This window comes from Bubalus bubalis, chromosome 12 (assembly GCF_019923935.1).
Source record: "Bubalus bubalis isolate 160015118507 breed Murrah chromosome 12, NDDB_SH_1, whole genome shotgun sequence".
Taxonomy (NCBI): domain Eukaryota; kingdom Metazoa; phylum Chordata; class Mammalia; order Artiodactyla; family Bovidae; genus Bubalus; species Bubalus bubalis.
In genome coordinates this window covers 10,733,307-10,747,519 of record NC_059168.1, presented here as the reverse complement: position 1 = coordinate 10,747,519, position 14,213 = coordinate 10,733,307, and the positions used below count along the sequence as shown (strand labels likewise).

General features: G+C 35.9%; 1 protein-coding gene and 1 long non-coding RNA gene across 10 annotated transcripts in view; both read left to right on the top strand.

Moving 5' to 3' along the window:
• The window catches only part of ALMS1 (ALMS1 centrosome and basal body associated protein), a 190,704-nt gene that overhangs the window by 165,492 nt on the left and 10,999 nt on the right, over positions 1-14,213 (top strand). For all 9 annotated transcript variants that reach the window (XM_044925773.2, XM_006045931.4, XM_006045930.4 and 6 more), the window contains one exon: positions 12,330-12,447. In XM_044925773.2, coding sequence (XP_044781708.2) covers positions 12,330-12,447 — 118 coding nt within the window. The remainder of the gene's footprint in view (positions 1-12,329; positions 12,448-14,213) is intronic.
• LOC123328410 lies at positions 1,659-10,458 on the top strand. Its single transcript, XR_006543216.2, has 2 exons — positions 1,659-7,504; positions 7,653-10,458. It is a non-coding gene; the product is annotated as an uncharacterized LOC123328410 (long non-coding RNA).

The window sequence follows — 14,213 nt, the reverse complement described above, 5'->3', positions numbered from 1 at the left end:
CTAAACAGTTTTGTGAAAACCATTTATTTGATCCCACGTAATGTGGTTAAACTCTTTCTGACTGGCTTATTACCTGTTTACAAGATACTGAGTCCCCTTCCTAGGACTTGAACCTTAAGGTTGATTGTATGTGTCTTGTATTTTTTTTTTTTTGCCTTTCAGAGTTTGGGAAAGGCAGAAAGATAGTAATTGATTTTAGGACTCTGGACAGCTTTAGCAGGTGATATTTTTCTCTGCCATTGTTTTGAAACATAAATGGATGGCCACTTTTCTACGTGTGGAGCTGAGAAAATACCTGGTTCTGTAGGACACGCCCTTGAGTTTTGCTGCTGTTCTACATAAAGTCAGCTGGGAGCTGCTTTCACAGCATTGTTGTGTTTCATGTGGGCAGTGATATAGCGGAGGCCTTTTTTTTTTCTAGAAAATTTTAGTAATGAAACTAAAGACTTAATTTTAGACTTAAGAGGTTATTTCCTATCCCTTTTTCTGATTTCTTCCTGGCCAAAGAAGGGTATACAGTAAACCATTCTGGCTAGGACAGAAGCTATGTTTTCACTGGGAACGTGTCTCCCTTTGGAAGACGTGTTCTTTTTCCTGGGCCGCTTATTATAATCAGTCCCTTACACGTTACAGCAGCCACATTGCATCTTTCTCTTCTCTTTAGTAACAACTATTTTTGTCAAAAAAGATATTATTTTATTACATTTGAATATAAAAGTAAAAAGATAACTAAATATAAAGAGTTTAATACATAAAATATAAAGACCTTGGAAATGAACCATAATTCTCACCATCCTGAAATAGTCATGATCAACATTTTCATAAATAAGCTTCCAGGTTTATATTTTATGTTGCACACACCTACTGCTTACCCTGGATCTGCTTGATCGGCATTCTAATGAAGCTAAATATCAAATGAAGAAACCTCCGTGACAGCATAAAATGAGATCTTTATTACTGTCGAATTAAATGTTTATCACTGTTTCTTACATTTTTGTAAAACTGGCTGATTTCATATTAGCCTTCACAATCGTTTTCATATATGGAAAGAAACAATGGTCCAAAAAAAATGAAACCATATTATGTATGTTGTTTTGAAACTCTACACTTAATATATCATAGACATCTTTCCATGCCACAATAAATAAAGATTTATTAGTCATTTTTAATGGCTTTATGAGTTCAGTTGTATAAATACAATAGTTAGTTTTAAGGGTTTTTTTGCACTTTATCATAATTTTCACTTTGGTGGGTAGTCTTGGTACATTATGAATTTTTCTTTCCTAGAGATATATGTCTAAACATAGAATTTCTGGGTTACCAAGTACGTACATGAAAAATGTTTAATCCACACTACTAAGTGATCCTCTTAAAATGTTGATTCAATACCTGCCAGTAGCATTCTTGTTAATATTTGCCATATAGGCCAGAAATACAGTATCTATCCTGACTGATATTTCTTTAATCACACCTACTGCTAAGTCGCTTCAGTTGTGTCTGACTCTGTGCGACCCCATAGACGGCAGCCCATCAGGCTCCCCCATCCTTGGGATTCTCCAGGCAAGAATACTGGAGTGGGTTGCCATTTCCTTCTCCAATGCATGAAAGTGAAAAGTGAAAATGAAGTCGCTCAGTCGTGTCCGGCTCTTAGCGACCCCATGGACTGCAGCCCACCAGGCTCCTCCGTCCACGGGATTTTCCAGGCAAGAGTACTGGAGTGGGGTGCCATTGCCTTCTCCACACCTACTGAATTTTTATTTTCTGTATTTCTTTTTTGAATTGCCTATCTTATCTTTAAACCAGGTATCCTTAGATATGCTAATGCTTTTTTTCCCCTGAACATGTGTATCCAGGACATGTACATGTGAGGGTTTAAGAGTCAACAGAAGGGAGTAACTACAAGTGCCTGCTTGTCCTTCCCCTCTTCCTTTGATGACACCTGTTCTTTCTTTGACTCACTCTCTGTGCATGTCTTTGACGTGTCTGTGCAGGCTCTCCCCACACTCTAATTCATGCTGCAGTGTCTTTGCCCTCTGTCTACTTCGGTGTTCTTTCTCTCTGCCTCTGTGCACCCACATTCTGTTCACTTGTGCTGTCCTCTACGCCACTTCATGCCGTCTATTGTCTCACCGTCTCTGCTGTGTATCTCTTGTGAAAGCTACTCTTTTCCTTCTCTCTCTCTTTCATGTTTTTGCTGTGCTTGCCTGCTCTCTCCCTCTCTGTTTTTTCTTTCTTTTCCCCTCTCTCACCGTCTGGTTGTATATTGGGGTCAAAGAAAAGGAATAGTTTACTACTGTCAGCACAAAAGAAGTCACATTCAGTTTTTGTTTATGAAGAAAAAGCTAAAGATGAATGATTTTTCTGTATTTTTCACCTCTCATTATTTCCAGTTGCCCATGTTACCAGCAGTTGGGCAAATGAACAACATTAACTACCAAGGAGACATCCATGAGAGAATAAAATGATAGCTTTAGTACTGTTTAAATGTTTACTGGTGTTTCTTACATTTTTATAAAACAGGCTAATATATCACTCTTCACAGTCACACATATATGGAGAGAAACAACAGTCAAAGGCAGTATCTTTGAACCCAAGGATAAATTTCATTGTGTTAAGAGATAAAAAGCAAGCTATAACATACACTTGTATTTATATAGCTGGAACAAAAATATTAGCAGGTTATTTTAAGATTGTGGGTTTATACATTTTTTTCTTTTTAATTTTTCATGTTTTTGTTTAAACAAGAATCAACTATTTTCTAATATGAAACCATAAAAAAATGTTGTGGCACTAACTAAAAAGTGACCTCAGCCAGACTGAGCAAACAAACAAAACATTAGTTAAGAGCTGGAAAACAGAATTCGTAAGCTTCTCACTGTGTTTTAGTTTCTGCCTAAAGTGCCTATTTGAGTTCCAATCTAGACATCATAAATCCTTCGAGAAGCAGAGTGAAAGAACAGAATTAGAAAAGTACTATACACAGTTTTTATGCCAAAATGAAATAAAATTTTAACTTCAGCTGCGAAGGATTGAGTTAAATATACTCCTAGGTTCATGGTGTCTCTTTTAAAAACTTGGTTCCCACATCCCATCCTCATTCGTCTCCTCCTATATGCAACTGGTTATGTAAATATCTTTTGACTTAGAGGAGTTCTTACAAAACATATATTCTGTATATGTATATGTATTTGTACATATACGTATACATGTATATGTATATGTACATATGTATTTGTCATGTATTTTCAGCTTATATGTATATCATTATTTTTGTTATTTTCACTAAGCATTGTATTTTTAAGATGCATCTACATTGCTATTCATACATCTAATTCAGGTTTCTGATCATTGCACAGCCCTCCACTGAGTGCATCTACCGGTTTACCTTTCCCTGTAATTAACACCCATGTTATTGTCAATTCCCACCAATGCAAAACACCAGCAGTGCTCATCCTTGTTCATATTGCCTTACGGACCTTGTGAGGCTGTCTTTGGCACATAAATCCAGAAGTGGAATTCTTGGATCATAAATTATATGTATACATAATTTTCTGCATTAGTACCAAAGTACTTTCTAGTCTGTATTTCTACCTGCAGTGCATGAAAATTCCTTTATTTTGATTTTTTGGTCAATTTATAGTTTTGCCAGATTAGAAATACAAGTTTCTATACCATTGAAAGGTGAGGGGTTTTTTGGTCATTTTTAATTAAATGTTACTTTTTGTGAGAGTCTACCCTATCTCCACTCTGTAATTTCCAAGGGAAGAAAGTCTGTCAGAGACTGCCAAAATTACTGCTGTGCTTACAACCAGAATGAATTCATATGTTCATCCAAACATAGTAAGGAATGTGACAAAGTACAAGAATGGAATATTTTAATTGTTTTTTTATCAGATTTTGATATATAACAGATAAAATAGCAGTATTTAATAGCAGTATTAACAGTGCTGATTTAAGATACCTATACAAAACTTTATTCCTAAAACACAGCATTCACAGTTGTTCCAAATGCCCGTGGAATATTTACAAAGATTAACTGTACACTTAGGCAAAATGTTGATAAATCCCCAAAGTAGATTACTAACTAAGCTTATATTCTCTAACCACAATACAGTAAGGTTGGTATTTAACGGCTGTAACTTTTTTAAGGAAACATTTTAAAATATTCTAAACTTTTGGGCTATGGGATAACTAAAAATTGAGATTGTAGAATTTTTTTTTCATTAATGAGAGTAAAAGCAATATCCAGATCTTACAGGATGTGACTAAACCTATATTTACAGGAAAATATAGAGCCTTTAATATTTTAGTTGAGCAAATTCAACTAGGAAGTAATTAAAGTAAGCATTCTAAAAATTAGTCCCCCAGCTTGATCAATATAACCAAGATCTGGCTCTTAAAAAAAAAAGACCAAATCTTTAATTATTGTGACCATAGGAAAAGGGTCGATGTTAATAGGTTGGAAGGATATAACTCCAGTCAAAGATGTGGATTTCTTAAAGAAGATTACTATGTGCAATTTTAGGCTGATATATTTTAAAACCTATATTAGATGGATGATTTTCTAAGAAAATAAGTAGATCATTAACAACAAATTTAAAAGACCATCAGTAAATCTATAGACCTTCCCACCCCTAACTATGTGCCCTCCAGAAATTTTGTACAAATATATGTGCTCACCAAAAGTATGAGGGAGTGTTTCTTCATTCCTTTGCCAGCTTTGAGTAGTATCAGTCCTTCTAATATTTGTTAATCTGATGTGTGAAAAAACTCATTGCTTTAAATTACATTTTTAAATATTAGATTTCAGAGGTTGCTTGTTACATTTCTTATTTTGAGAATTAACTTCCTATATACTTGGCACATTTTTCTCTGAAGAATTTTTGTTAATTGTTGAGCAATAATTATATGATATTAATGAAGGGAATGGTAACCCACTGCAGTATTCTTACCTGGAAAATTCCATAGACAGAGGAGCCTGGCAAGCTACATACAGTCCATAGGGTCGCAAAGAATCGAACATGACTGAGCATGCACTATCTAAAACCATCTAGTGGTGTAATAGCATTGTTGTATACTCAACTTTATTTATTTGTCACATGCTAGGAAAGGTCGCTCCATCCTCAAGATTGTAAGAAAGTATTCTCCTTGGTTTGTTGTTGTTGTTTATCATGTTTAGGGTAGAGGACAATGTACTTAAATCCTTAATCCTCATGGAATTTATTTTGGTGTGTCTAGGTGAAATTTTATTGCCTAATGTTTAGCTAATTGTCAGATTTTTTAACCAGATAGTGATATTCACAAGTTAATTTATGAGAAAAATTAATACTGTTTTTAAGCTGAGCTTTGATCAGTTGGACTTGGTAATTAATAGCCATGGTTCTTTTGAAATTTATGTGCAAAGCAGCTAAAATCCTATGTGATAAGGTAATCAAAATAGAGTGATAAGAAGAGGAAACTAATTCTGACTTATGAAATATGGAGTTTTATTTATTAAACTTGAAGTTGGATCAGAGCATCCAAGTGAAAATGTCTAAAACCATAGATATATATGACCTCATGAGTGGAATAAAGATTTTAGAGCCATCCATGTAAAGGTGATCATAATCCTTATAAATACTATAGCCAAGAGGAAAGATTTGAGAGAATGCAGGGAAGAAAAAAAGAGTGAGAGGCCCACTGCCAGACCATAATTTTTAAGACTCATGTCATCTAGCTCTACCACCCTCTGTAAAATTTTAATGATCATTTTCTAACCTTCTAGTTTTTCCCATATATTAATTGAGGACTTCAGCTCTTGGTTTTCTTTCTTCTCTACCCCAAACCCAACCATTATCTGGAAAGCTTTACTATGCATTAGAGATTTTTTAACCTCAGTTCTAATGACAAGTACTGCTGTTACATTTTAACTATACAGGCTCATGGCCTTACTTTGAATTTTGGCATTATCCAGGTTTATTACGTCTCTGCAATCTTTATTCATTTTTGTATGAAAAGAAATTTTCTGAGGACCTTTCTGCAGGCACAATACATTTTAGAGGACAGGATATTTTATAGTTATCATCTACCATACTTGCAGAAATAATTGACCAGTTCTGATTTTCTAAATGGTAAATAATAGTTCTCACCTGAGTTCTGCTTAAGATTTAATCTTGCTTCTCAGAATTAAATCTGTGTCAAAATGTTATTTTGAGGGCACACACTTTGTGTCATCTTTTACTGGTTAATAAGTTTTAGTATTGAATCTACAGTTGCCAGTTTGAGCTGCACATATCTAAAAACTTTTCACAAGAAAGACTGTCTTTGGGTGCTATTGACTGTATTTCTGATTTTGACTCTGCTTTATCAACGTGTATCTCTGGTACTAAACTTGAGTAGTTATAAATGAATTAGCGTAAATCCATTACTCTGAAAGAAAAGTATCTCAGCAGGCACCTTGCTGGCAGAAGGTCAATGATAACAATCTTCATGCGTGAAGAATAGCCGTCGAAGGTCGTGTAAGAAAACATAGACTGTTTCCTACATTTGGTACATTTTCCCAAGCTCAGTTTCCACCTGAAAAGCAATTACTTGGAAACCTTTTTTTTCTGGGTCTATCTGATGGTGTGTCTGATCAATGAATATGGGAATGAATTTCACCTAGATTTTAGTTAAGAAGTACAACAAAAAACCTGAAACATCTCTGAGATGGTGGCAGTTTTTTCCTAGTTGTAATCAGGCATCAACAGGTGAGTTTACTCTTACAATAATAGAAATTAAAACAGAAGAAGCCAGCCAGTATGTATCTCCTTTCAACTCTGCAACAGAAAGCTTAAAAACCATGGTAACTGGTAATGTCAGTTGACTTGTGGTCATTTAAATCTTTATGTGTAAGCCCAACTGCAGAGAACTGAGTGGGCTGATTCACCTCCAAGCCATGAGGGATGCTGAGACCACTATAGGAGCTGCCTAAGACTCTCCCTTGGACTAAGGAAGGTGGGTTGTTGTGGGTTACCAACAGCGTCTGTAAATGAATTCAGCAAAAATTACCTTCTATCCTGTGTTGGGTCCTCAGCACAGATTGTCAGACACAGTGCAAGGCTGTGAATTGTGATTCTTGTTTGAGGAAGTCAGCATGGCATGACTGCATCATTCTAACAGTTTGCACTTAGCTCTAGCCATAGTGTGTATACAGTGCTGCCATATGTACAATATCCAGTGCCCACATTTGTTAGGACTGTTCACTATTATATGAAGATGACACTGTTGGTACCTTCCTTTGTTCTTATATCCCTGATTCAGTAACAGGAGATACAAGACCACCAAGCATGAGCAGCAATTTTTCTCCAAATAAAGATAAATGTTTATTCATAAACTGCTTGTATTTCAGTTTGCGTACACAAATATACACATTTTATAGCTTTCTTGAGATGTTTCACACACCATAAAATTCACCTATTTTAAGTGTACAGTTCAGTGGGTTTTAGTATATACAGAGCTGTGCAACCATCATCCCAATTTTAAGGTGTTTTCAATACCTACCATACACAAATATACACATTTTATAGCTTTCTTGAGATGTTTCACACACCATAAAATTCACCTATTTTAAGTGTACAGTTCAGTGGGTTTTAGTATATACAGAGCTGTGCAACCATCATCCCAATTTTAAGGTGTTTTCAATACCTACCTACCTACCTACACATTAGCAGTCACTTCTTCCAACTTCCTGCCCCTTCCCTGGCTATGTTACTAATCTGCTTTTTTTTCCTCTCTCTCTAGAGTTCTTTTTTCTAAACATTTCGTTTAAATAGACATAATATGTGATCTTTTGTGACTGGCTTCTTTCACTTAATATTTTCAAAGTTCATCTATAGTGTGGCATGTATTCATTCCTTTGTATGACCAAATAATATTCCATTGTATGAGTATACATATTTCACTTAACTATTCATTAGTTAATGGACATTTAGATTTCTTCCACTGTGGGGCTGCTATCAACAGAGCTGCTGTGAACATCCATATACAAGTTTTTATGTGGACATAGCTTATATTTCTTTGGGGCATATGCCTACGAGTGGATAGACTCTGGCTCATATGGTAAGTCTATATTTAGCCCTCTGAAGGACTGACTACCAGATTGTTATGCAAAGTATTGTTACCATTTTGCATTCTAAGCATCAATATGTGAAGGTTCTCATTTCTCCACATCCTTGAAAACACTTGTTTTTGTCTAGTCTTTTGATTTTCACCACACTAGAGAGTTAACTAGATACATCTTGTTGAGCAAGAATGTATTTTTAGACTATTTTCTATTTTTAAATGTTTACCTTTTTACAGACAGGAATGAACTTAATCAGAAAGATTTAAAGTGGAAGCAGAAACACACATACCAAGACTCCTCATTTAATCAGATATAAACATGTGTTCTTTCACACCCAGCGGTGCATACCATGCCCAGTCGTGTACTTTGGAAGTGCAGGAGGTCCTCACACTCGTTCTTGGGAAGAACCATCCACACTTTGCTGCCTCTGCCCCATAAGGTGCTCCAGCCTCTGCTTCCACAGCTCCACCACTCACTCACTGCTCATTGGCATCTCATTTCATTTGCCTAGGCACTAGTTGACAAAGGTTTTGAAAATTTAAAAAGATCCAAAATCTGCCTGTGTTAGATTTCCTGGCTCTGTTCGCAGTTCTGCTCTCTGAAGGCACAGGAAAGAGATCTAATCTACTTCTCAGGCCCCCACTTCCTTCCCTGAAGTGTTTTTCTCTCAGGTCTTCACTCATTGAAGCAGTTCTCACAGGTCATCCTTTCTACTCCACTTTCCTAAGTTGGCAGCTTCTGGGTCTATTTGTTGATATCCTGTATTTAAACATGTCCCTTTGAATTACATATGGTGTGCCTCAGATAGTAACAGCAGATTTATCATCCTCCTTTCTGTAAACTAAACGGGTAAAGCATCTGCCTGCAATGCAGGAGACCCGAGTTCGATCCCTGGATTGGGAAGATCCTGTGGGGAAGGAAATGGCAACCCACTGCAGTACTCTTGCCTGGAAAATCCCACGGACGGAGGAGCCTGGTAGGCTACAGTCCATGGGGTTGCAGAGTCGGACACGACTGAGCCACTTCACTTTTCACTTTCTGTAAACTAGAACACTGCTATGGCCTAACATGTTTTACTCCTATTGAACTCACCAAAGCCATTACTTTATTGCCACACTTCCTTATTTTTGTTTCATTTATTCTCATTTTTTAAACTGATAATACAATCACATGGTACAAAATTTAAAATACATTAAGCATTTGATAAAGTCTCTTCCCTCCCCTGTTCCCCAGGCACCCATCTTTTCAGAGTTACTCAGTGTTGCTAGTTCTTGCACATCTTTAGAGGTTTTTAAACAGCTTTATTGGAGTAAGTTTACAGAGCTGTGCAGTCATCACCACCATCCAGCCTTAGAACACTTCTGTCACCCGGAAAAGTCTCATACCTGTTTATAACCAGTTCACATTCCCAGCCCAAGACGAACTCCCATATTCCTTTTTTCTGCATGTTTCATATAAATGGAGTTACGTAATAGCTAGTCTTTTGTATCTAGCTTCTTACGGATATTTTCAGGATTCACCCTTACAGTATGTATCAGTACTCCTTTTATTGCTGATTAGTATTGTGTGGCTCTACCATATTTTGTTTGTCTGATGGCCAGTTGGACATTTGCATTGTTTGATTGGGGGGCGGATAATATGAATAATACTGCTCCGAATTTTTGTGTAGACACAAAAATTTTTATGTGGACTCATTTCTTTTTAGTATATACCTAGGAGTGGAATTGCTGGGTCATATGGTAAGTTTATGTTTAGTTTTTAAGAAAAATCCCAAAGTGTTTTCCAAAGTAGCTGTATCATTTTGCATTTTCAACAGAAGCTTGTGAAGGTTCCAGTTTCTCCACTTCCCTGTCAACACTTGGCACTGCACATCTTTTTGGTTACAGCCATCCTAGTGGCTATAAAGTGGTATCACATTGTGACTTTAGTTTGTTTCCCTCATGACTGATAGTGTTGAAATCTTTTCATATGTTTATTGGCCACTCTTATATCTTCTTTGGTAAAATATCTATTCAAATCTTTTGTCCATCCCACATACATGAAATATCTCACAACTTATTTAGGCCTTTAATTTCTCCCACCAAAGTTTTATAGTTTTCATTGTACAAGCCTTGCACTTCTGTTGTTAAATTTATTCGCTGATATTTTATTCTTGTTGATGCTACTGTGAATGGAGTTTGTTTCCTTACCTTTATTTTCAGATTGCAGTTGACAAGAATATAGACATACAATTGATTTTTTTATCTTCTTGACCTTATATTCCACAATCTGGCTAAACTTTTTTATTTGTTTTAATACTTTGTAGATTCCTTAGTATTTTCTACAGATAGCATCATGTCATCTGCAAATAAAAAGTTTTACTTCTTCCTTTCCAATCTGGGTTCTTTTATTTCACAGGTATTTTATACATAAAAAGCAAGTAACTATATATTGCATATATTTTCTTCCCTTTTCACAAAAGTGGCAGCAAACCACTTGTATTTGTATTTGACCATTTGTATTTGACAATTTATATTGAAAGTCCATTTTAGTGTGTAAATTATTCTCCCCTTTTTTAAAAAACAGCTGCAGAAAAATTATAGTGTATTACCAGTCAGTCAAATCTTCCTCACCACACTTTCATACATATTGGTTTAACATGATTTTTGTCTCCTAATTTTATATTAGCTTTTTACATTTTTTGTATCTAAATCATTTGTTCTTTGTAACACTTGCATAGTTTCAGGAATGCAGCTGTTCCCTTTTCTAGATGGGGAAACTGGCAACAGAGATTATGGCTTGCTCAAGAAGAGACAGCTAGTAAAGGGAAGATCTGAGACTGGTTTAGGTATTTGGACTCCAGACTCACAGCTTTTTCTACTGTATCAAAGTTATTGTCATTCTTCCTGCCTGATGCATAAGGCTTTACAATTATCCCTTGTTTGATTTGGCCTCTCATTCCTCTTATTATTAGGGATCCTGACAGCCATTTAGTCCCTTTCGGATGTTTTATATGGGAAAGCTGGTTCCATCAGCTTAACCTTCAGCCCCTATAACTCCATCTTGCCCTCAAGTATGCTATGAGAAGTTTTGTTGTTTTATTCAAATCTAGTGCTCTGCTATATATTTCTGGTCTACTAGGTAAATGACCGTATCTACTAGGAAAAAAAATAAGGCTAACCTGGCAGGGTTTTATTCTGCCTGCTTGAGTGAACCTTGGCTAAAATTTGCTGATCTTTTTTTTTACCTGCATATGCTTGCAAATAATCAAATTTGTGATCCATTCTAGAAGTTTACAGGTCATCATCTTTAAAGCCTGCAGTTTTCTATGCTATTCTTTTTAAAAATTAATTTCCTGTCTCCAGACATTTAACATAGTTCCTCTGCTGCAGGATCTGTTGCAAGTTCCCTGAAGGTCCTGAAATATAGTTTATCTAGCTCAGGGAAGGAGATGCTCTGTTTCCTTTCCTGACTTGGGCTTCAATTTACTCTACCAAACGTCCTTAATCAGACAAGCACCTGGCATTTATTCAAAATGTGGATGCCCAGACCCCTCACTTACAACCTCCAATTCATTGTTCTGGGTTAGGACCCTTTCTCAGGAGAGTGTTCTGATGAACCAGTTTAAGAAATACCATTTTATATCAATTTTTTTTTTTTACTATATTTTGGTAATCTTTTGGTTATTCACAAACATTCCACCATCAGCTCCCTTCGTTGCTCTACTTGCTCTGAATATAACTAAAAAACCTTTGGGGCTCAAATATTTAAGTTCTTTTTGCAGTATTCCTCACATCCAGGACTTCTCATAGGGCCTTTAAGCTTTTGGGCATGTATTCTTGAATAAACACCTAAGTTGGATCTTATTGGAAAGCACTCTCTGCAGTTCACCACTCAGCCTCTTGAGTTATCCTCTGGCTTCTTTCTTACCAGTTTTGTGGTAGTGTCACTTCAGAATTTCATTCTCACACCAGGCTAGTCTTTGTCTAGCACCCTGTTCAGAGTGTTTTCAAGTCCTGGGAACACACCCAGTCTTGTCTTAGCTTCTTGAAACAGCTTGAGCCCTTATCTAACTACAGCATCCACCTCTCTATCACAAAATATGGAGTAGCGTGTTCACATTGCTGCAAGCTTCCTGGCAATGTCATCTCAGCCATTTGAACTGGATTGGAAAGGGCTCTTGGTGACTTGTATATTTTCTTATTCTGTAGGTAACTATGCCTTTGACCACAAGTGATGATAACAGGATTTCTTTTGTTTTTTCCAGGTGATGGACCATGTCTCTTCTGACTCTGTTTCATCTTCTACCAGTAGTTTCTGGAGCTCGAACTCTACCCTTTGCAACAAGCAAAATGCACATATGTTAAATAAGGGCGTACAAGCAGGTAAATTAAACATTTTCATTGAAATATTAATATAAGTAGCTCTTAAACCTGTGATAAGACACTCACCTCACTCACAATAAAAGAAATGAAGATTAAAAATGTACTCAAGTATATTAAAAATATACTCAAGTATATTCTCTGGTGGTCCAGTGGTTAAGAATCTGCCTTGCAGTGCAGGGAACATGGGTTTGATATCTGGCTGGGGATCTGAGATCCCACGTGCTGCAGGGCAGCTATTAAGCTGGTGCACCACAATTAAAACCTGGCACAGCCAAAATGAAATATATAAGTAAATTTTTTTAATTAACAAAAAATATATATACTCAAATGCCATTTGTCACCTATCAGACAAAAATTTAAATTTGATAGCAAGTTTGTGGGCAGGCATGTAAGGAAATAGATACATTCTAGGAGGTGTATAAGTTGGGAGTGCAACCCTTATGACTAACAACTTGGAAGTTTCTGTCAAAATTACTTTGACCCAGCACTTTTACTTTTGGAGTTTAGCCTATAGATATATGGTGCAAATGTGTAAAATGACAAATGGTTAATGACAGAATTAACCTCTGAAGTATTGTTTTATTATAAGCATTAAAGTAAAATCAACTTAAATGTCCATCAGTAGCTAAATTGTTAAATAAATTATTGTATATCCATATAATGAAGTCTTTGGAGAAGGAAATGGCAATCCCCTCCAGTATTCTTGTCTGGAGAATCCCATGGACCAAGGAGCCTGGTGGACTACAGTCCATGGGGTTGCCAAAGAGTCAGACACAACTGAGCGACTAACATAATGAAGTCCTACATAGTATGAAAAAGCTGTTGCTACTAATGTGTCAAGATCCCCAAGATACATAATTAAAAAGAAAAAGCAAAGTACAGAATAGTATGTAGCATGCTACTACATGTATTTGAAAAATGAAGAGAATTGCTTGAATGTGTGCAAAAGTTCTCTGGAATCACAGGGTTATAAACTTAATGGAGAACAGGAATGGGAAGGAGGCTTTTTACTTTATGACTTCCTATATCTCTTGATTTTATAAAACAGAAGTAAACCTGCCCCTTGATTATTTTTCCCTTCAAGTCATGTCTTTACATCTGTTAACCTCTCCCTTACCTTGGTGACTGCATTTACTGTCCTTCTTACTTGGGATCAGAACTGAAATCTTTTTCCCAGTGAATCCATATTAGTAGTTCTTTCCCTCTTATATCTAAACTGACAGAAGTGAACTCCTCCCACACACACACACATCTCCATCTCTCTACCCTCATCTTCCTTCTCTTCTCTCTCTCAAAGCCTTTTACCCCACCCAAGAGGAGTCAGTAGCCTGCGGTTCGGAAACCTTAAAATTTTTTTAATTTACTGAAATGGAATTAAAACAAAAACTTAACTCTAGTGGTAATAGTTTAGGCACCAGTGAAACTACCATTCTTTATGCAGACATCATAATAAGAAAAAGATGTATATCACTTATCCTAGTTTAGGATTCTGATGACAATAAGAGAAAATACAACTCAAATAACACATGTATACCTGTGGTGGATTCATTATGATATTTGGCATAACTAATACAATTTTGTAAAGTTTAAAAATAAAATAAAATTAAAAAAAAAAGAAACTAAAAAAAATAAAAATAAAACACAAGTTGATTACAGAAAAAAAATAAATAAATAAGATATCTCACGTATTTGAAATTACAATAAAACTTTGAAGACGCTTGATGTAGTAAATCAAATATTGTGATTCCAAAATGGTTTATATCACC